Here is a 23417-nt window from a genome sequence, read left to right as displayed (position 1 = left end):
GAGCGAGGAGGACTTGTGGCACCTTAGAGACTAACAAATTTGTTTGAGCATAAGCTTTTGTCGGCTAAAGCCCATTTCATCAGATGCATGCAGTGGAAAATACAGTAGGAATATATATATTATATATATATATATATGCATACACACACAGAGAACATGAAAAAATGGGGCTTGCCATACCAACTCTTAACGAGACCAATCAATTAAGGTGGGCTATTATCAGTAGAAGAAAAAAAACTTTTGTAGTGATAATCAGGATAATACGTTTCTGTGGCCTATGGTTATACAGGAGGCAAAATGATGATAATGGGCCCTTCTAACCTTAACATCTTTGAATCTATATCAATACAAAACATTTGCTAGGAAGAGACATCATCTAAACCATCATCCCTCCATGTACACACCACAGCGATCAGATTAAAATTCTATTTCTTCGGTCTCACAGAATCAGTTCTTGTGCTAAGAGAAGAAAAATGCCCCAAAATCTGGAATAAAGAAAGTTCATGTTCTTACCAAATTGCAGTCCCCTTAAGGATATAATTGCAATTGCTGGAAACTAAAACAAAAAGGTTTCAGAGTGGCAGCCATGTTAGTCCGTATTCGCAAAAAGAAAAGGAGGACTTGTGGCACCTTAGAGACTAACCAATTTATTTGAGCATAAGCTTTTGTGAGCTACAGCTCACTTCATCGCACGAAAGCTTATGCTCAAATAAATTGGTTAGTCTCTAAGGTGCCGCATGTACTCCTTTTCTTAAAACAAAAAGGTTTATGAACAGGCAAACTCCTTTGATATAGGTAGTCAATCTTGACTGCTTTTCTCCTCTTGCTGTCATGAAGGAGCTATAGCCAACCATCTGGACTGATATAGAAGACAGTCAAATCCATAACAAAAAAACAAGTTTCTTAGAGATGTCCAATCCACTACCAACAGTGTTTGTGCCTTCTGTGGGTTTCTGCTAGGGGTTCTCAAACTTCATTGCAATGTGATCCTCCTTCTGACAACAAAAGTTACTACACAACCCCAAAGCCAGAGCCCCACCGCCCCAGGTGGGTAGGCTAAAGACAAAGCTCAAGGGCTTCAGCCCCAGACAGGATGCCTGTAACCTGAGCCCTGCCATTCAGGGCTGAAGTCCTTAGGCTTTGGCCCCGGGCAGTGAGGCTTGGGGTTTGGCCCCAGCAAGTCTAACACCAGCTCTGGCGACCACATTAAAAAGGGTTCGTGACCCACTTTGGGGTCCTGACCCATATTTCCACTGTGCTAGTGTAATGCTGCTGTGCCTCAATTCTGCTCTCCATAAGGAATGCTTTGGAATAAATAAGAATCCAGTCAAAATCGTTTTACATTTTGGTGTAATTTATTGGCACAAAAATATTCAAATACAACATGGCATCTAAACATGGCTACACTTCGTATTTTGTGCATTTTCTTTTATTAATAAATCATAACTTTATTTACCTTTACCCTCATGTTTAATATCCATTATTCTCCATTTCCAGGTATAATCAGTTCTCCTCCCTTCCGCTTTTTGTGCTGAGTATTCAGGTTTCCCTAATTATTTCCCAATACTGCTCTTCGGTCCGTCAGTGTGGGAAGCTTCCAAGTGGTATTCTGAGTTTACCCTGCATCCTCCTTGCCATAGATCAACCCTCTTTGAGAGGCTCTGCTTTGACTGGCTCAGAGTCTTTGATCCTGGATCTACGCCTATATCCAGATCTAGTCTGAAATGTGCTAGTTACATCTCCACTGGAGTCAGACACAAACCTTTCAACTACAATCCCCTCCCTCTGATTTTGGGTGAGTGTACAGAGGTTTGGGACAGGTGAGATACAGGCAGAAAAACTCTGCTTCTTTCTTCTTGCTCTCTACCCTCCAGCTCTGTCCCCACACTTAAATGAGGATTCTTGCATGAGTGCACTGCGTTCACTGCACCCACACCAACAGGACTGACCAGGGCAATGATTCATCTGCATATAGTTTGGTATAGTTACATTGTAAGTTATGTCAAAACCCGTATTTTGTTATTTGTAATGGGTCACCAGTTCCCCAAAGACCAAGTGAACCATGTATTTGTGGTCTAGTCAGTCTTCATTGTTCTGGAAACCCAAATCAAGTCTTATGTTTCAGACAACTTGTGTTTTTCAACAGCAGCTATGAATTGGCTTAAACCAACTTTTAATATACAATAACTCTTAATTTACATTTCAAAATATTTGACAGGCTGTATTTCAGTCCAAGATTTCAGTTTGTAGAAGAATATATCTGGAGCGCAAAAGCCTCCAATAAAGGCTGTGGATACTCTGGAATCTTCCGTTACCAAAAAGGACACCTAAAGATGGCAAAAGCAATACTTCAATAGTGCAGTCTTACCCATCGCTTCATAAAAACAGACTATGTTAAGAAGGACTGAGGTCCCCTAATGTCCAGAAGCCTTTCTATAATCACAAGGATGGGAAAGACCCATGCCTGAGCCTACTTCTTGATCCCTGATCAACACTCCTAATGTCTGAACCCCGCCCCCAAATCTTCTGGTTCCTTGAATACAATCTGCAGTTAAGAAGTCTTAAAAAGATGAAGGCATTATAAAAGTGTGCTTGTTGACAGAGTATGTAATTTCCCTATCATAACTATCAATTACTGATATACATACAATTGGAGCATCTTATTTCAAATGAGTAAAACCTCTGAGTTGATCCTGATTTAAATAATCCCCTTTTCTAGTTATAACAGATAGGTTACCTTAGGCACTGCCCTGTAAGCAAGCAAACAAAATGGTCACAAAATTACAAGCTTAGACACAATGTCTACTCAGGCATCCTCAGCATGCTTCCTGAGGTAAGAGTAATGATATTTTACTTGACTGTTCTCCATTTGGAAGGCTAGTTTAAAGACAAACTCACCATCCAATGTAGCACTGGCAGAGATTCTCATGGGAAGTAGCTTGCTTAATAAGCAATTCTACTTGTGTGGGTACATCCAAAGTTTCATCATGAGAGAAGTCTCGACCTTTACAATTCAAGTGAAAGAAACAATGAGCAAGGCCGTAAGCCAAATTACATAGCTTGGTTTGGTTGGCAAGTTATGGAGCAATGTGAAGATGACTCTCTCTCCTCTTATAATATATATTTAACACAGAACTGTTCAAAGAGAAAACCTCAAAAGCCACACTGAGTCTATTTTGAATCCTTTAGGACACAAGTGTTTTCGATGACCCATCAACGTCTTCTCTATCCCCACCCCCTCCTTCAAACAACAGACAAAAGTAATGTACTGTACTCCAGTGTACTGTACCTAGTCGAAGGAATCCACTGCCTAGCTACATTAAGTACCTAATTTGAGTGGTTCTTATATACATCATTAAGAGTGTAAAATGTCACATCTAAATTTTTCCAGTTGTGAAGCCAGTAAAAAGGAATCCGGTTGCTGGAGATTTGATTTAGAATCATCACCTAAAAGATGAACTGATCAAATCTGATCCACATTAATTAAAATTACCTCTACATTTTCCAAATAAGATTGCCTTCCAGAATACAACTTACAAAGCCCAAATATATTAAATGGCTCTGCCCAATTAAGAAACAGGATAATTTGAAATAAAATTGATGAAGAACTAGCACAAAACTGAAATAGGATAGTGCCAGGCAAGCACTTAAACCTGAACATAATTCTAATATCTGTATTACTTTTACAATATTTTATTTTAGAAAGTATACACTTACCAGTGAGTTTATCTCGAACCCTGTTAATAATTTGAATAGCCTTCTTATTGAGAGCCTCTGGCTTCACTAACCCATCCCCTACTAGAAGACAGAAGTGCAAACAACATTTAGACTTTATTTAGACAACAATGATCAGAACACTTTGTGATGCAGTTACTTTTTTGCCATGAATAGTTGACACGCAAACTGCTGTTAGCTACTGGGTTTAATTAGAGAAGAGAGCAAAGACAGTTAACAAGTTCTTATCTATGCTGACAGAGAACCCTTTTTGCCCCACCTGGCATAGCTCTCATCTGTAGAACACTGAACGTGCTGATTGAGGAACTAGTTGCCCATAATGTAAAATGTATGAACTTTGCACAGGAACTTACTGAAGGAATGAATAGATTCAGGCACTGTGGTCCCAGTTTTCTTATGGGCTGTCTCACCCAGCTCCACATTATCCAACATTTCTAATGAGAGAGGGGAGAATATCAATACAGTCATCAAATACAAAGAAGATTGACATTTGTTTGCTTTTCAGGAGATTCTCCTGCACAGCACTTTGAACAGTGTAAAAACGTTGATTTTAAAGGAAAATTATGGCAGTATAAATATGAAGCCCAAAGGCAGATAAAGTAACATTTTTTAAGGTTCAGTTTGTAGCACAAAAAAACCTTACACTCAAGCTCAAGTATGTTGTGTAAAGCTTCTGGTTTACGTGCAGTTCTTACCACCAGGAAGTTATGTGATGGGCAACTGCACTTTTAAACTTTTTTTTATGCCAGGTCACTGCTACAACATTTGCAGAAAACAGTACTTCAACTGGTCTAGACTGTACAAAAGAAAGATGCTATTGGAGAACTTCTAAGATTACAGAAAATAAATTCTTCAATTGCCAACATGCAAGTGAATTTATTTAAAGCACTTGTTGGTGTATGTGTGTTTGAATGAGAGCTAGGAGCATCATGAGATTAAATATAACATGTTGAGCAAAATGCCTTTTTAGGACTATGCTAAAATATTTAAGTTTTCATTAAAACTGACACACAAGGAAATGGAGCATTAAATTGGCCACTGTACTTCAGTATTGCACGAGACTCAGAATATCATACTCTATATAGCATTTACCAATAACCCTCCCTCCCTCACAGTCTTATTGGTGACTTGGATTAACTGACTTATTTTTGAAGAGCTTACTAAATTGGGGCAAAGTGTGCTGAATGCCCCCATTGCTCTGATTAAAGGGATTATAACTCAAACAGGAAAAGTATGTTTCAATCTTATGTGCTGAAAGCTGCAGTTAACCTTAAAGTACCCTTCCGTACATTTTGCTTGTTGAAAGATATTTTAAAAAGACGCACAATTAACTTAAAATAGTAGCCAAGTAACTAAGTTATTGAAACCCTACTATTTTAAACATTATAGTAGATGCTTTCCTTTAACATTTCTCCTACAGGTCCATTAGCAATGAGCTGCTAGGATTTTGTGTAACATTTGTACCACTATGTTGCTATGTGAAACGTCACTGAGCTTACTGCAGCATTACTATGCAAAACCAAGTACAGTACACATCACAGGTCATAATTACTCTGTGGGTTGCATCAACTTTTAGGTATTCCACAAAAATCCTGATGCCACATTACAATGTGAATATGACTACAAAGCAGTGGCTGCTATTCAAGCTGAGGTAGCTCAGCGGTAAATTATATACATATGTAATTATGAGAGTAAGAGGCACCAGTCAAAACTAATACTTGGTGCCTTGAAACCTAGTTTCAATAAGCAGTTTTTCCACTGTGCTTTTGGGGAAAAAAAAACAAAACAAAAAAAAAACAACTCCAATTAAAAATGATCCAAATGAATTAAATGAAATACAGTAAAACGTTATACACACCTACTGACTGACTAGCTGAATAGGAGTCTGTCCTTGTTCGTGATCGTTTATTGCCTTTTGTATTTGCTGCAAAGAAAATAAAATGCTTAAGAGTTTTTATCTTTGAACTATAGACTTTGGAAAGATCAGCTTCTCAAAGTGAATCAGTCTTTCTCTGAATGACACAGGGTTAAGTGTCCAATTGCTTCAGGCAAATGAACATCTGTGTGTGGCTTTTCAAAATAAAGATGTTGAAAAATAATTCAAAAGGACTCCAATAATTTTGCTTTTAATTGAGTTTTAAGGGCAAATGGGATTTCATCTCTGTGTTTCTTTATATTAGGGCTCTTGAACACAGTCCTGTTAACATTACTGTGTGTGCATAGACTGCAGATTTAAACCACCAAGGCCTGAGTTTGAACAGACATTTGATTTTGTGCTCCTGAATGTCTTACATTTATACAGTTTACTCTGATTTACTTCTCTCTCCAGTTCTGTTTCCCCAGATAACTTACTGTCCATCAGCCTCCAGTTCAGTAAGGGGTCATACACAAAAGCCTCTAGCACAGCCATGACACTATCTTTATGTTCTCGCAGGACTTCCATCACAGTGTGACAAGTGATTCTGTAATTACCATCTAGGCCCGTCACCTTCAGAACAGAAAGAACTGAATCAACAGTGGGGCTCCTTTTACCTTCTGACTCCAGCCCTAATCACTCCCATGGCAGGACATGCCTTATCTTGACCAGAATCCCCTTACACCATTTTCCATTTATTAAAAGAAGATACAGGTTCATTACAAGTTTAAGAGGCCCCATTATTCTGATTTACTGCCCGCTGGTGACATGGAAATGAGGTCCAGGTAACACTCATCTTGAAGCACTGTGCTACTGGGCTGTGGTTTGGTTCATGGCCAATATTTGGGATGAGGAAATATGGAGAGGCCTGGGAAATTGCAGGACCGTGTTTCCTTTTAATCAATGAAGAGTTGTTTCCATATTGTAAAGGTCACATGGGAAATCTATTTAAAGGAAAATGCAGCTGAAATATTAGCACCTCGGCTCCTTATGGAACTGGAGAGATTCAACTACAGTAGCACACACATGGATAGCTGGAAAACCGCTGACATCTTCTTCGGAACAGTCCCCTTTCTGTCCTATTAGAAAGGTGGCTGCTAACTACCACCTACCTCCATAGCATTTGTCAACATCCTTGTAAGTCTAAATGGAATCTTTTCAGGGAACTTCTCTCTTGTCATTGCAACCTGAATATGCAAAAGAAGAGAATCAGTTAACTAATATACTAACTTTGCAGATATTTCCTTCTCCTCCTCCTTGAAAAAGCAGTTTGTTAATAAGTAAGGGACTAACTTGCCTGCTATAACTCTGAATGTTGTGGTTATAAAAAGGAAAGAAAGTGTGTGGAGGAACCAAAACGATAAAAGGTTTAGAAAACCTGACCTATGAGGAAATGTTAAAAAAACAAAAACTGGCTATGTTTAGTCTTGAGGAAAGACAACTGAGGGGGACCTGATAACAGTCTTCACATATGTTAAGGATTCTTATAAAGATAACTGTGATCAATTGTTCTCCATATCATCTGAATGTAAGACAAGAAGTTAATGGGCTTAATCTGACACAAGGGAGATTTAGGTTAGATATTAGGAAAACCTTTCTAGCCATAAGGGTAGTTAGCACTAGAACAGGCTTTCAAGGAGGTCTGTGGAATCCCAATCTTCGGAGGTTTCTAAGAACAGGTTGGACAAATACGGGTCAGGTATGGTCTAGGTTTATTTGGTCCTGTCTCTGTACAGAGGGCTGGACTTGATGACTTCTCAAGGTCTCTTCCAGCCCTACTTTTCTAAGATTCTCTAGTTGTTGGAATTTTTTTTGAGGGAAGCTGTAAACATTACTAGATAAAAGAATGTAAGAATCAAACAAAGAGTCTGTGTCTGTGCTGTTGGTATAGAGTAATGTACTCCATATTTCAATCACAAATTGGTGTAAGGATTTGTGTGAAAACCACCACTGATACTTAGCACTCAATGTCTGTAAAACAACTGTATAACTAATCTCAACATTCTGGTGAGGTAGGTGTGCATTCTCTCCATTTTACTGACAGGTAAAGTGAGGCACAGAGTAGTTATGTGATGTGCCACAAGACCACGCTGAAAGTCAGTGTCAGAGCTAAAATAACAACTCAGGAGTTCCTGAATCCTAGTTCTGCCTTTGCTGTACTAGATAACAGGGTCTTTCTGAAATATAAAAATAAACATTTTTTTTAAACAACACATTTTTAGTACAAAAGCTCACCTCAAAACAGTCCCCAAAGTCAATATGCAGGATCTTTCCACTCAGCCTGTCTAGCATCAGGTTGGAAGGGTGTCTTTGTGAAAGGAACAGGAGAGAAGCCAGAGTGACAGATCATTAGAGAGTTACAGAAAAATGTATCAAAAAATAAATCATGGCTTTGGTCTAGGACGACATTTATCTTTGCAAGTCAGAAGACAGCCAGTGATTGGAGACTTCTGATAGGGAAGCTATCTCATGATAAATAGCTTTCCTGAAGCACTTCCATCATGGTGTGATTAGCTTCTGTAATTACAACTCAGGAGTTTTCAGAAATCCTCTTGATTTTGAAGATAAATGTCCTATTAGACCAGACACTATATCACTATATTTTTGGATATGCACATTTTGGTTACATTCCTTTTATATTTAGGGTTGATATTCCACTCATTTTATAACGACTTTACATTTTTACAGCATAGGGAAATTTAATGAGCGTATTGCAAGTAAAGAGAGGAACTCAGGCTGTTATCAGAGGCAATCTTAGACTAGGAAGATGCTGGGTATTATAGTACTGTCCTTTATGCTGTTGTATTCCAGTTTTTATTTTAACCCCCACGTTTCACGGGTTTATAATTTAATTATCAAAAGTTCTAAGCGCAAGAGCAATTGATTTTATTACAAAAATGTTGCAGAAAGGTTTAGTTGTTATGTTACAGACCTCTAGTATAAAAATACCAGTTTCAGATGGATTTTTAAAGGAGTTATTCGGGCCTACTGGGACAGTAATCCACATACTAAAGAGGAAGTTTAGATTATCTTTGACTGGTTCATTGTAGTCTTCAGTTGACATACATATTTAAGTGACACCCCAATATACGTTTGAACAACAGACTAGGAGTAGTTAGTATGAGGAAAATAATTTATGTTTTAAATATTATCTACATACATATTTAATCATATACTTCCTAGGTAGTATTTATGGACAAGAAAATCAGAATTAAGTGACACAAAGGAAACTGTATTAAAGACCTTGCTAAAAATCCATTAATATGAAGCACCTGTTTTCCCCCCAGATACGATGCCTCAAGGGAAAGAGGCACACTAGATTGATGCTGTGTGAAAGTTGTGATGGCAGCAGTGAGCTACACTTCCTGTAGCAGCTGTGATACAAGATATACTTAGGTTTAAAAAGTATTCCTCTTTAAAAAGGAAATATTGAGTGCTGTCAGTATGAATGCTCACAATCTACCAAGCACTGCACAAACAGTCATTTATCCTCTCGGAGTAACAACACTGGGAGGTTACCTCTTTTTGACAGATGGGGTAAACTGGTTAAGTGATTTATTCAAGGCCACTCAGTGAGCGTGTGGTAGGTCTGGAATTAGAACACTCAGCTCCTTAGTTGTGTGCGTATTCCTCTCAACCACACTGCCTCTTGAAAGAGAAGACACTCCTGTCATGCACTCAAGAGACGTACAAACCCTAGGGCCTGATCCTGGAACACTGAAGTAAATGGGAATAGCAGCAGGCCCTGAAAGGTGATATAATTTGGAGTTTGGAATAGCCAAAATGAAAGTGGTTATCACAAGAGAATATCCAGAATGAGCTGATGGGAGCATGACAACTATTTCAGAATGGAATCTATAAATCCTTGTAATCTGCACTTATTTCAAAGAAACTATTCCAATTTCACTTACCTGTCCCCAAGGCCCAAAATGTACCCAACCATTGACATCACAGCTAGCGAGCGGGTGTAATTAGTTCTTCTGTCAAACCACACCTGAAAAATAAGAGATGAAATTAAACAGTTCTGATTGAACTGGGTGTGCCTCAAACAAATTCAGAAAATGCATACAAGGGCACAGGCACTGGAGCTGGTTAATTATGCTAATTCAGTTTACATTTCACCATTTTAATTTCGCTAACAGTAAATTAAATCTTAGTCTTTCACCCATGAATTTTTTATCATCATATACAAAAAAATATATCAGATGCAACCCTTAGGGATCAAGGGAATAATATGCATTCAGTTGTATACCTATAAACAAAGACATGCATTTACATGCTGTGGGTACTCCATTCACAGAGAGGGCAACATATTTAGCTGTCTGCAAGAGTCATTAGTCGTGACTGAAGGTGAACATACCTCAGAGCTGGGACTTTTTAGCCACAGCAGTTTGGCCAGATCATCACCAGCAGTATTATTGACAGCATGTTCAAACACCTCCACCTTCTGCATCAAAGTCAGATGGTCGTAGTCTGGAGCCATCTAAAATAGAGAAATGTCATTCAGCAGCCACCAAGTTTTTCATAACAATTCTGAAACAACCGCAGTATGAGGAATGTGTCAATCTCTACTAGTTTACAGAGTAAAACGATGAGAAAGTGATTAAATGACCATTAATTGCTCTGCAGCACAAACCAATTCATTTTCAGGAAACTCAGCCAGAAGTCATTTGAAATGCAATACCCCACGGTGTGGCCACAAACATTCCAACAGCTACTTTTATTGTTAAGAAAAGAGCTGAGAGAGAATTTTAGTTCTGGAAAAAGATTAAGTCTTCTGGGTTATGATACCCACTCTGTTTACTGACAGAGCCAACAGTACAAGCTTCCCTATACCTCCCCCACCAATGTGCAATTTTCAGGCTCTGCCTATGCTCGTAAATATCAGCTGCAGTGGGACTGTTTGTGATATGGACACATCTGCTGGGAGCCAGACTAATCTCTACCAACCTCATTTTAGCTGCAAGAACTTGTGGTCACTATCAACATGGGAAGTGAGAGACGAATAACTCCAAAGTCTGTCACTAATTTATGCGTGCTTTTGAATATTCTAGCATTTTTATTTTATATTAGTGCATAGTTAGAGTAATTTTAATATGAAAAGGGATCAAAAGACAGGTAAATAAATGGGAACAAGAGAGCTTGTCCCATTACTTTCACTACTCAGAGGGATATTAGCGATCTAACAGAGCAGCTAATTGTGTGCTGTCGCGCCCTTTACCCGCAGCATGATGCGATGTTCGATATTGAGAAGGATCTTTTTCTTTTCCCTGTAGTCTCGGATGAGCGCGTGCAGAGTGTCACAGTGGGGAACCCAGCCTATCAGGCCAGAGTTTGTAGACAGTGGAATAACGGCATATCTCTGGATGCTAGGGGGAGGGGGAGAGAGAGGAAAAAAAAATCACGGCTCAAATTGCTGGACATTAGGAATTGGTGTATTTTCATGATGTTCAAAATCTACCAATCTAGAGCAACCCACCACCTAAATCTGGGGAATGTGATGTATCCAATTCATTACTTTATCACCCAGTCTTTTTTCAAATTAACTGGCGAACACTTCTTGATAGAGTACTACTGTTTATTCTTAAGAATAATTTTAAGCAGTTTATGTTAAGCTCACTGAGAGCTCACTTTCTGAAGCTTTGTGGTAAATGACCCACAACAATCTATTAATTGCAGAAGGCATTCTGCTCGATGTGTGTTAACATGTGAAAAACAAGGGTGCAGAACTACAGTCAGTGGCTACTTAAATTGAGCACCAGTGAGAGTATGCACTGGGTATTTTAAAATCTTCTTGCCCAGAATCCACCATTTCACAAGATTATATGTACCTCCCAAAGTAGGATTATAAACCACATTACAATATGAACAGAACAGTCACTGGACTCTCCTAAGCGAGCAAGGTTATTAAGGCTCTCAGGCTCCAGAGCCAATAACAGAAATGCCTTGAATTGCAATCATCTTGAAGATGATGAAACTCCAACGAAAGGGGTTTATTTAAAACAAAAACAAACATAAAAAAACCCTCCTTTCGACAGACATTATCTCCAGCTATTTGTTACCTAAATGTTGCATTTTGTGTTGTGTTACTGGATTTTCCATTTCTTCATCAGCTAGCAGAAAGTGTAGTGGTGTTAGGTGCATCGGCATTAATGAATAAGAAGATCCTACCAAATACCTGAGGTTTTTACGCAGAGATGTCGGGTCATTGGCCAGCAGAGTGTTGACTAGTCCAAAGAGCTGCATCACTCTCTCATCCTGGCGAAGGTCCTCATGGCCCTTCAAAAGGAATACAAACTCATGCCCATTGCTTCCTGCAAGAGAAGATACAGGGGGGTGGTGAGGTGGAGTGCAGTATCTTACATGAACAATCAGATGAAGTCTGAATCACATTTAAATGGACAGAATGACAGCAAGATTCAGAATGTTGGGTAGATATATTTTATAAACTTCCTTCTGCAAGTGGAAATTTGCTTGTTAAGGAATTATGCAACAAAACAAGGCTTGATTTCTTGGTATTCATTAAAGAAAGGTCACCAAGACTCCACTCTTTAGAAGGAGATGCAATGCTAAGATAAATAAGACAACAGGACACTGACATGACAAAATGACAAAAACTCTACTGCTTTCGCGCATTTTTGCTGTCACCTTTTGCATCTCTCTCCACACTCACACACACAAGCTCCACATCACTGTGTTCAGCCCTTCATATACACTGTAAATCAAACCCTAATCCAGTCCTCCACCCGCTTTCTTGGTCTGTATACCCCTCTTCCTTTAAGTTCTTTTTGCTCTTCCAAACTGTGTAGCCAAAGGAACTAAACTGGTGGCTTAAACATCAGTCTTATAACAACATTACTCCCTGCAGCCATGGGTTTGACTCCTGTTAAGGTCGATAGAGCCTTTCACTCTGCTGGGTTAAAGGAGTTGAGTACAATGCATTTTACTAAATGTTTTTTCAGAGAGAACATAAAAATCCAAGGGCCTGTTTGTTTGGAACATAAAATCGAAGATATTATGCTCATTATATAATTTCCCTTCCTTTCCACTTTTGCGTAGCATGCCATGGGCCAGTTGGCTGACAGCCTCCATCCCAGAGATGGCTATGGCTCAGTGTTACTTTAGCTACGTAACTGAAGCACTCTGGGATGAAAGACACTCTATAAAAGTATTTCCCTTATCTTCCAGTTCCATGCTTGCTTCTTGATGATGAGGAGCTAGGGAGAGAGCACATATTGATATTTCCAGAAATAGGAAAGTAGGGCAATCTGAGCAGCTGGCTTGTCCTGAAAATCATTTACAGAAAGTGAAAAATCCACTTTCTAAAGGGACTTTAGTGAAGACTTTCCTGAAAAGGTATACAGTCTGAGCTAAACTCAACTTGCATTTCTCACCCATTAATGTCAATTTCCTGGGCCTCTGCTTGGACGTGATGACCTGCAGTGATGGTGCAATGGATTGAATGCGGATGATTGGCTGGTTGGGATCATATGTTCCTGGCACCGCTAATTCCAAATCCCGGCACATGAGGAGTTTTGGTGACACATACTGTAGTTCTAAGGAAGTGAGCTGCCAGCAAGAAAAAAACAAACAAAGCCAAAGTTTTATATACGTCTATGTGTCTGTCTATTTCATACCACTGAAATATGAAAAAAGCTGATGTTAGGGAGGGCATAGAACAGTTCACAGGCAACCATCAATATTTCAGTTACTTGCAAAAAGCACTGCATAAAGGTGTAAGCCAGCAGCAGGTATTTCTGGAATACCCTTGTTGAGTATTTTGGATAAACACATATGGGTATTGACAGCTTACACTGTAAAACCCTGAACTGTACCTCCCCCCTCACCTGAGGCAGCTGCTTAGAGATCCGCCTGAACACATGGTAATAGAGATCCCAGGCCTGGGTGAGGTCCTTGACATTTCCTGATTTCATGTACTTCCTGCACCATTCCTGAGCCTCCATTAAGTCTCTGCCATATGCCTGGGGAGGAAGAAGAAAAATGAACCCTTACTACAGTCTACAGAGGAACAAATGAAAAGTAAATACTTATCACTTACAAAGAGCTTCATTTATTTAATCTCAAAATCCTGTACAATCATTAACCGTTCCCAAGGTTACAAGGCAAATCAGTGGCAGGACCAAGATTAGAATGCAAGTATTTCTGGCTGTGTTGACTCTATTAGACAATGCTGCCCCACACAGATTTCACCCCCAAAAGAAACCAGAAAAGGCAGAAATACCCTTTAATGGTGGAGCTGTGGGGCTAAAGCAACAGTCACAAATTCAAATAAGCTGCTATGCTGACCGGTGGCAGCATTGACGCGGACGGTGAAGCAGTGTAACTGAGACAGAGGAAATCACTTCAAAGGAGGAGGCACTCACTCTCATAGATGCCTTTGGTGGGTATATTTTACAAAGCCCACGTAACATCTGTTAGACACTAGACTCCAAGTGCCATTTGTTTGATCAGATTACGCCCAGGTAGAATTAGAGTCCCCAAAGATCAAGAATGCAGAAATAAGTGTCGTGGAACGAAGCTAGTATAAATTATCTCAAGAGCCTCACCCTTAGCTCAATTGGTGGGATAACCCCCCACCTCTGTTTCAGAGTCTAGAACTGGGTTTGAAGCATGTTCACTCCCTGAAGCACTCTTCATTCTCAACATGCTCCTCAATCTGATTGAAAGGATGCAAACAAACAGTGAGACTGTCAAAACTCCTCCCAGGGGCCTAGAATTGGGACTCTTTGGAGGTCGGCTTTACTGTACAGCAGAGCAGTCACTCTGTCAAGCTTCCACAGTGAAAAACTGGAGTTAAAGGAAGCTTGAGAGAGAGAGAGACACATGCGCCATCCACAGCAGCCTTCCATCCAATAATAAAAAATCCATTGCCTTTTCTACTACCTTGATAAAAGGTACTGGGAATGGTTTTGAGGCAGGGTGTTCTGTTTTTTGGGGCTACAGGAAGCTCAGACTGCACTCTACTAGCAGCTACCTGATTGAAAGACGTTTCCTTGAGAGTCTGGGGCCCACGCTCCATCATAGCATGAAGTGGCTCCAGCACCTCAAACATTCCCTTCACATTCCTCTCTCCAAAGTACAGACGGGATGCCTCTTCCAGCCCTTCATGCCACATCTCATGCCAGAGGATGGCTACACGGATCAGCTCTTCACTCACCTGGATTAGGATAGGGAAGATAATAAATTCCTATGGGGGAAAAAAACTGCATGAACGCAGAGAGGCTTAAAAGTATTAGACTACTTTCACCTTGAGAATGGTTTCACCTACTCCCTGCTAGTGGCTAGAGGAAGCCACACGAATTTTTCCCAATTGTCTACTTGATAAACTTTCTCCTGTGAGTACCCCACTGGACTACTATAAACTGATTTGCCCACCTGCCAATATGTTTGCAATCACATGAAGTTTGCCTCATAATATATTCCTGCCTTTCAGTTATTCATTAAGAATTTAGCAAATCAAGATAAACCGGCCCCTTCCCCCAAAACAAGTCAGACTTGGGATGTCCTGTTTCCCTTTCTCATTAAATTAAAGTTTCTCTTTTTGGGGTCAATGATTCCCTTTCCCCATTCTCCTCACCTCCTCAGGTTCATCTGTGACAAACATCACAACCCCAATATTTAAAGGTTATGGTCCCATCACACTAGAAAGTCTCCTTGAGACTGTGTACTCTAACACTATCATTCCTTCCCAACAAATTAATCACACTCAGAATCAACTAATCTAACATTTTTAAAAACTAACATTTTTCTTTGGTTTAATGGGAGAAAATACTGCTACAAGAACAGACCAAAAAACCCCTTAATATGGCTGGTACATCAGTCCATGGAATGATTCTTTATTGACCATACACAGAGCACTCACCATCATTGCCTGCTGTACCAGAGTGTTACTGTGCTCACACATGTTTTTCAGAATCTTATTGGCAGCATTGTGGCGTGCAGTTGTGGTGGATTTAGAGGCCACAGTCAAGGGATAGATCAAAGCCTATGACACACATCACACAGTAATAATTTATAACTGCACACACATAACAGGGGCGGCATAGATCAAGAGACTAACAAGACTAAAACAAAACAAGTCCAAGTACATAGAAACCAGGTGACAAGCCTGGTTCAATATCATTCTACTAAGAAATGACAGTTTTGCGGCAGAAAAAGTAACTCATTTATTGAAATGGATAACTGAAGGATTAAACATATTTGTTTTTCCAACAGAAAGTAACATTATCTGAAACGCTTGGATTTTCACCGATCAGGTAGCAGGATAATTCCAGTGGTGACGAACTGGTGCCAAAAACTTCTAGAGGAACAGAAAATTCTCCTCCCCAGCATGCTAGGACAGATTCTCTACACCAAGGTAGGAAATGCAGCTCGTATGTTAGCAGCAGCTACTGTTCATTAACAGTAATAATTACTTAATGGAGTTAGATTTAAGGAAGCAATTTTCACCATCAGGTGTCCCAACAGACAGAGAAGAAGACTTTAAATTCTGCCTGATCTCTATGCTGCATGTCCCATCTGCCCCTCATTTCCATCTTTCCTGTGAGGGGGCTGAGGGAATAAATCTTTCGGGGAATGAGTAAGCTATTCAGGAGAGGAAGCAGTAATAAAGCTCTTTTGATATAAACTATAACCAGTCCTGTGCCAGCATCTGCTCCTCACACCTTCACTCCCTAGTCACTCTCATTATAAACATCTAATAGAATAAGGAAGCTTTACTTGACCAAGACTCTATTGAGAATCTTCCTCAAGGCCACAGCTTACCTGCGGGTGATATCTTCCAATATCTGTGAGGAGCTGGTGAATAAGGCGCCCCACTAAAGGCCGAGGGGTATCGATTCTTGCAATGAGCTGAGGGATCACCTGATAGCAAAGGTGAGAAAATAAAAATCCCTGTCACACTCGCATGTATAGTTCACAAGCTGCTCAGTCCAACCAATCTCCTCAGAGATCTCTAAGGCTCTGTTTGTCCACTGCAAAGTAGCCAGAGATCCCAGCACGCATTCTACCAACTAGATACAAAGATCCAAATGGTGATATCAGAGGGACAGAACAGCTATGTGAGATGACGACTATCATGTGCAACCAGTCCCTTGTGGTAGATGTTAATTCTTGCACACAGTGATGGGTGATACCCCCGTTCCAAACTGTTGCAGGCTTCTCCCACACCTTGAACAAGGGTAAATGTAAAGCAAATAAAAAGTGGAGCCTCTTGTATGAAGTGCAGTCTATAAAGTCATCCTGAAATGGACTGAGGGTCTGGATCACAGAAGAGTAGCACATCACTGCACGTTATCTCTAACTTTAAAATCCCTCATCCTTTCTCTCTCTCTGGCACTAATCAGCTCAGACAGTCACCTGGGAATGCTGCTCCAGTTTCTGCCCAAGGTGCTTATTAAAAGAGTTACAATTCCTGCTGTGAGCACCCTGCTCTCATCAGATCACGTACAAAGGTTCCTTCGGCAGGGTGCCATTTGGGATATTACAGTCATTGAGATTCCAAAGGGCTAGGTAAGACAAAGTTAGGTCAGAAGTGGAATCTACCCCAACCCCTCCCACGCCTTACCTGCAGCCAGGTGTCTATTTGGATTGCCTTGACCCCTTCAACCAGAGCTTCATTGACATCAGGCCAGTGACCATAGTCAAACCATAGAGTAAGAACCCTGAAGAAAGAAAAAAACAGGACATTCCAGTGTCTTGTTTTCAGAACCCACAGCAGTCTCTTCTTCCCCCCAACCAAGAGCATGTAGTTATAAACAAGCTCGGACTGAATGTTCAGTCTTCAACTTGTTTAGCTGTACGTGAAAAGAGCAGGAACATGTTACAGGGAGTCCTAAAGCGAGTGAGTTCTGGATATCACTAGCAGCTTGATTTTGTTTGGTATGTGCTTTACTAGGTACCTGAGAGTATCCTGTAGATTGTTGCCTCGAGACAGAGAGATAGAGCGGAAGAAACCCTGGACAGCAGGGACTGTATACAGCAAGAGGGTCTTGGACAAATCCTGTGGGAATGAAAATAGCTGCCTTAGTTCTACAAAAGCATCTGAGGGTGAAGGATGGAGTTCCCCATGTTCTTTCCTCACCACCTCCCCTGCAGTGCAACAGCAGCTAGGGTTCTTATTATACTTGAATGTATGGGCAAAAGTTATAAAACACGAAGAAGAACTAAAACTTTCTGCTTCAAATTATACTTCCTATAATGTGTGTCAAAGGTCCTATAATGTGTGCTTCAAATTATACCTCCTATGATGTGTGTCATTAGAGACTTCCCAGACAGGAAAGTTGCTTGATATGCCTTTGAAACAATGCACCCATCAAGTGGTGCCACTCATCCCCAGCAGGCAGGCAGGGAGGGCCGTACCTCCGTGACTTTCTTTTGCACAGGAGATGGAAGGGGACTGTTCTCTGTGCTCTCTGCCTCGCTGTCGCTGTTGCTGCCCTCCGTGTTGGCACTGGTGATGCTGGTTCCACTGACATGACGCAGCTTCTTCTTCTCATCTCTGGCCTGGTTCTGATGCTTATAGTGAAGCACAGCCTCAAAGTTCATCACTGCCCAAGCGTGCCAGGCCTGACGATGGGAGAGCAGAATATCAATAGGAATCCCCAAAACGATGAAGCCTCTACGCAGGCCCCACTTTCTAGTGATTAAAGGATCCCTGCTGCAGCAGAATTAAATCATGCCCCATTCCCCACCTCATCAAAGATCAAACTGAAGAGCTAAAATTCAAGACAAGGGGAAGTATGAGGAAATGAAATATAAGGAGAGGACAATGAGGGAGAGACAGAAGGGTAGGTGCTGAGGAGCAGGCTGCCCAAGGGGCTATCTGGTCTCAAATGTATAGGAACTCCTCAAAGGAGCTTCTGGCTTCACAGTGGAAATCCTATAGAATTACAACACTTTGTGGAGCAAGTTTAAACACTTCCCCATAGATTAATTTCCGTCATTTACCTAAGGAGCCATAATTAACCCACAAGAGAGAAGATCCCAAATGTGACAGCACGGGTTGAACTGCAGTCCCGTTCCACTGGTCTGCAAACATCAGCAGTTGCATTTTGACCTGAGCTGCAGGGTCACTTACACTGGGGTCAGTGATATACCAGTGTCTAAGCTATTTTAAGAGGGCAGAAGGTTATATGGGCCGCACAATGTTGTATTGCATTGCGCTGTATTTTGGGATACAGCGCTCGTTATATTGCCTCCGCAGTTTAGTAATGAGTTCTCTCCATGGCTACCTTGTACCAGTTGCGGTCGTGCTCAGTTGAGGCACTGTAGTACTGCAGGACTTTGGGGATAGTGCTTTCATTGATGCCTTGCAGATTAAGCTGCCACTCTCCCAGTTTCAGGAAACACCTGAAAAAGCCAGGGAAATGATTAACCCTAAAACAGAACAAGCACTAAGAAATCAGACTGTCGGTTTAAAATGCAGAATTCTAGTCCAAGCTCTGAAAAGAATAATCTGGAAACCCATTCGATAAGCCACCGTTAAACACAGATGGGGAAGAGCTACACTGTAGTTAAGTAGCTCACAAGGGTCAAGACTCCAAAGGTTCCGTTTCTAAACTCTGCCACTAACTTGCTTTGATTCTGGCCAAGTCACGAACTCTCTGCACCTTAGTATACCCAGTTATACGATGAAGCTAGCAAGTGTCCACAGGGGCATCAGGAGGCTTAATTAATGTTCATAAAATGTTCTGAAAGCCTCATCTGAAACTCGCAGTACAGGGGACACTGTCACCATATGAGGTGCCTGACATAATGTACTGAATGGCCGCAGATACAAGCATCACATAACCCACCCACTGCCAGCAGGCCCTGAAGGAAAGCACTATGAAAACCAGTCACTAGGGGGCATGGAGACTGGTCTTGGCCAGAGCCAAGAATCACTGTTCACTCCTGCCCTGAGGACAGGAACTAAAATATATTCATTGCAAAAGGAGGGATGCTCTGAAAGGTTTAATGCTTAGGTCCCTTGGGAAGCTTTAAGTGTCACAGTAATGCAGCCGAGTCCTTTCTACCACTTTCGATTTTCAGTGAGTGTTACACAGGAAAAATTCAGTGCTGAACTCATCAGCACTTGCCTTTCAAGCTAGATCATGACAGGTGGTCTAGGAAGAGAATGGCTGTTATAGACCTCTCATTCTGGAAAAAAGATACAGTTAAGAAAAAATACAGGTCCTTTTTAAAGTTCCCTTCAGCAGTAAAACATCATCATCTTTTGATCATTCAGTTTCTTACTCGGACAGGAAATGATAGAATCTCCAGGCCCCAAGAACTCAGAAGGGAAACTGACATTTTTACTAGATGTATTTTTAACGTAACACTATTTTTTAAGAGGCTACCTCAAGCTGGGCACCCAATAGTCAGAAGCACAGCTGCACCGAGTGCCTGAGCTGCCAAAAGCTTGGATGCGGCCAGGCTGAGTCAGCCATGTGGAAAGTGTTTCTTTACTGCTGACTGGAACCCCCCAAAAACAAAGAATTAGTCATGCTGGGACCTCTGGCTTCTTCAATCAATCAGCCACACTGCAGGAAATATACAACCAGCTGCCTGAGACAAACACAAGCTTGCTTAAATGGTGTCTCAGTGTCATTAACCTCTGTCATTCAGCAGAGCCTCTGAATTCGCAGAAGGTTTAGCTGCTGGAATTACACACTGGACAGGCATGTGACATAACACAACTGGCCTCTATCGGCAAAATGAAGACAACTCTGGCCCTCCCCATTCTAAGTGGAATTGCTGTTCTTGTATTTTCTGCAAGGATTCTGCAACCTCAGAATCTGTGCTGGTGGCAATAACCAGGAACTGGACCTCAAAGGACACGGTACTAACCGTGCCATGAGTTTGTGGAGTTCCTGCTTGTGCTGCTGGTCTTCGGTTGCGATGGCATGCTGTGCTTGTTGCTGCATTGTCTGCACAAAGTGCTGCATATGCTGGAAGGCATCGATCTGCAATCGGATGTCGACAGTATGAATGTATGAGTTAAATACAGCTTCACAAGGGAGAAGGCTATCCATTAGAAATAAAGGTATTAATGGGAGCCAAAGCAGATCTTCATTTTCCCCTCAATGCCCTCTAACCATTTACACCCATATGGAGTAACTTTGCTTTATATGATGGATGTATAAATGGATTTATTCTATATTCTTTCATGGCACCTATCAGTCTTTAGCATGTATGAACCTTGAATCGCCACCTCACAAATTTGGCAACTGAACTGCTACTCAGGACTTAACTTCAGGGGACTCACCTTCATCTCATACATTCAGCCAAAAGCCTGGCTGTAGAGACATGCCCTAGCACTATGTTGTTAAGGCCAACAAACCCTGACTCTGGCGACCTGAAAAAGTCAACTCTACAAATGAGAACCTTTAACTGAGAAGGTCTACTGCTGGGCCTGGAAAATTTGATTTTAGGAACTGAACAAAAGCCTCTCTACTGATTTACCATAGGACATTGGGGCAAATCCCAGATTATCCAGGACGTCAATGAATGTAACCAGCACCTTGAAATTCACTTGGAAGCAAAGAGGTGGCTAATGCAGAGCACACATTCTTACGTAATCTGGTGGCCCACCAAATTTAGGAGGGATTTTGTAATCTGTAAATATGTCAGAATGGCAAGCAGATTGATGGTACCAGAGATTACGGGAAGCCCATCTAAAACACACTTTGCTTGAGAAAACTGGTTTGAGGGAAAACTGCCTAAGGAAACTCACATCTTTTTGGGCTTCCCTGTTCTCCCCTTAGACTCCAGGCCTGGCTCATAGTGCCAGTCCTGAAGTATTGTAGATCTTTAACTAGTTGAAAGGTCCAGACTTGTCTGCAGGTTGTTTTGGAAGCCTCATAGAACAGCATATGGCTCTTTTGCTGAAGGGTTAGAGAGAGTTTAGTGCGGAAGCAACTCCTGATAGCAAGATTTGGGAAAAAATACTTTCAACTCAATGAAAAAAAATTAAAAGTACGAAAAATTGAAGTTAAAAGTCAAAAGAGGTATCTGCGCTCCACTGGAAGCAATTAAACCTAAAGCCCTTGAAATCTAAAAGGTCTCTTCAGGTCAGGAACTGCACAATGGGCTATTAAGAGGCCAATTTGTTTCTCTTCTGTCTATGGGAATGAGCATTTTTCTCATTAACGGAGCTATTTAAGAGGATGAGACAGGAGCCACCTGAATTGGAATGACTCATCAGCTCAGTGCAAATGTCAACCTTACTTTACAGCATGCTGAATTCAATCAACCATCAGGAAAAAGGGTTTTAACTGAGAGGCAGAACCTGGAAAATTGTCATGCTGCTAATCCGAACACAGGGAGAGCAGAGGGATCTTTATGTGGCTAATAAGATACCCATCCCCATCAAGTATCTGCCAGTAAAATGGTAGTACTCTTCTGCTGAATGTAATTAAGGTTTATCTAAAATGGGTGAAGACATACTTTTAAAAATCTGATGCTCCCACCTCCCATTACTACCCATGCCTGGCAATCTGCTTCCCCTGGTCACCATATAGAATAAAACTCTTCTGTTTCAATTGACATGAATTCTGAGGCAATGTACTCCAGAGTATCAAAGTGAGCAGTTTATTTAAACACGTGGATTTATAAATCAATGTGCAGTTTTGTAGTGGGAGGAATCTCTTTGTCCTGCAGTGGCTGGCAAAAGTCTTTGCTAGGAGAGGTTTTGTGGGGTTTATTCTCTCACTACACCCCCTCTCAGAGAAAAGCTAATATTAGTCTATAGGTGCTGAGTGGAAGGTCACCATCTAGACCTCATTTTGTCTTTCAGTGGATTTGGGAAGTGTCAAGTTAGAAGCAGACAGCTAACAACAGAGCAAGTTTCAGGCAAGTTATGACTTATTCCAAACCTGAGTGTGGCAGGAGAAAACTCAGCTGTCTACGACTACAGATCTGCACTAAAAGTCATACAGCCACATCGAGGTTACATGCCTGGCCACATAACATTCTACAAACAGCCATATGTCTGCATGTGTTCTATTTCATAGATTCATAACAAAAAAACAACCACCACCATTTGATCAGTTAGTCCATCCCCCAGCAATACAAGAATGTTCCCACATTTTCAGTGTTTTGTCCAGATAAACACAGGCATCCAAATTTTCTAGATTGCAGTCCCTGTCACATTGTAATCTGGCTTCTGCTAGGACAGTGCTGCAGCTGTAGCCTGCATTTCAAAAATCAAGCACTTACATTTAAAGGTGTGCAAAGAGCCTATTTAATAGTCATGGGTCTATGTCTCCAAACAGAACAGAGCTCACAACCAATGCTGAAACTTACATGCAGTTCGAATACTGTTCTTGGGATGGGGTATTGCTTACACAGCACTATAAATATACACAGAGCTTTACAAACTAGAAACAGAGAGGCATAGCCCCTGCACCAAAGAGGCTATATAATGCAATAAAGAGAGAGAACAGTTCAGGTATTGGAGGGGGTATCTCTGACCCTGTCCTCCCTCTCCTTCAGTCTTCACTGTCTTCTTCTATTGTGTCATACTGAAGCACCTTGCTCTCATAACCCTGCGTAATCTTGTCTCAGCTTCTTCCTGTCTGCTCATGCCCTCTTTCATACGCCACACAATCCTTTCTCTAGCTGCTTCTTTTACTCTCTGCACACCTTCTTTCATGCTGCTCTCTACAACTGTCCCTCACACCGTGCCTACCAAGCACCTTCTTTCGCCATCACAGATCAAGTAGAAGACTTGAAAGCATTAATCAGAGGTCCCCTTTCCCTTACA

General features: G+C 41.1%; 1 protein-coding gene across 2 annotated transcripts in view; it reads right to left on the bottom strand.

Moving 5' to 3' along the window:
- Positions 1 to 1336: 1336 nt before the first annotated feature.
- MTOR (mechanistic target of rapamycin kinase) overlaps positions 1337 to 23417 on the bottom strand; it is a 105800-nt gene continuing 83719 nt past the window's right edge. For both annotated transcript variants that reach the window (XM_084651695.1, XM_084651696.1), the window contains 22 exons: positions 20501 to 20616; positions 18904 to 19021; positions 18032 to 18238; positions 17572 to 17672; positions 17238 to 17334; positions 16436 to 16534; positions 15534 to 15656; positions 14646 to 14828; positions 13498 to 13632; positions 13045 to 13219; positions 11829 to 11964; positions 10872 to 11019; positions 10011 to 10133; positions 9562 to 9644; positions 7886 to 7958; positions 6763 to 6837; positions 6088 to 6223; positions 5594 to 5659; positions 4089 to 4169; positions 3718 to 3798; positions 2899 to 3004; positions 1337 to 2327 (listed from right to left, as the gene is read on the bottom strand). In XM_084651695.1, coding sequence (XP_084507821.1) covers positions 2312 to 2327; positions 2899 to 3004; positions 3718 to 3798; positions 4089 to 4169; positions 5594 to 5659; positions 6088 to 6223; positions 6763 to 6837; positions 7886 to 7958; positions 9562 to 9644; positions 10011 to 10133; positions 10872 to 11019; positions 11829 to 11964; positions 13045 to 13219; positions 13498 to 13632; positions 14646 to 14828; positions 15534 to 15656; positions 16436 to 16534; positions 17238 to 17334; positions 17572 to 17672; positions 18032 to 18238; positions 18904 to 19021; positions 20501 to 20616 — 2478 coding nt within the window. In that variant the 3' untranslated portion in view covers positions 1337 to 2311. The remainder of the gene's footprint in view (positions 2328 to 2898; positions 3005 to 3717; positions 3799 to 4088; positions 4170 to 5593; positions 5660 to 6087; positions 6224 to 6762; positions 6838 to 7885; positions 7959 to 9561; positions 9645 to 10010; positions 10134 to 10871; positions 11020 to 11828; positions 11965 to 13044; positions 13220 to 13497; positions 13633 to 14645; positions 14829 to 15533; positions 15657 to 16435; positions 16535 to 17237; positions 17335 to 17571; positions 17673 to 18031; positions 18239 to 18903; positions 19022 to 20500; positions 20617 to 23417) is intronic.

This window comes from Lepidochelys olivacea (genome assembly GCF_965140295.1).
Source record: "Lepidochelys olivacea isolate rLepOli2 genome assembly, chromosome: 18".
Classification (NCBI taxonomy): Eukaryota; Metazoa; Chordata; order Testudines; family Cheloniidae; genus Lepidochelys; species Lepidochelys olivacea.
This window is presented reverse-complemented; position numbering and strand designations above follow the sequence as displayed.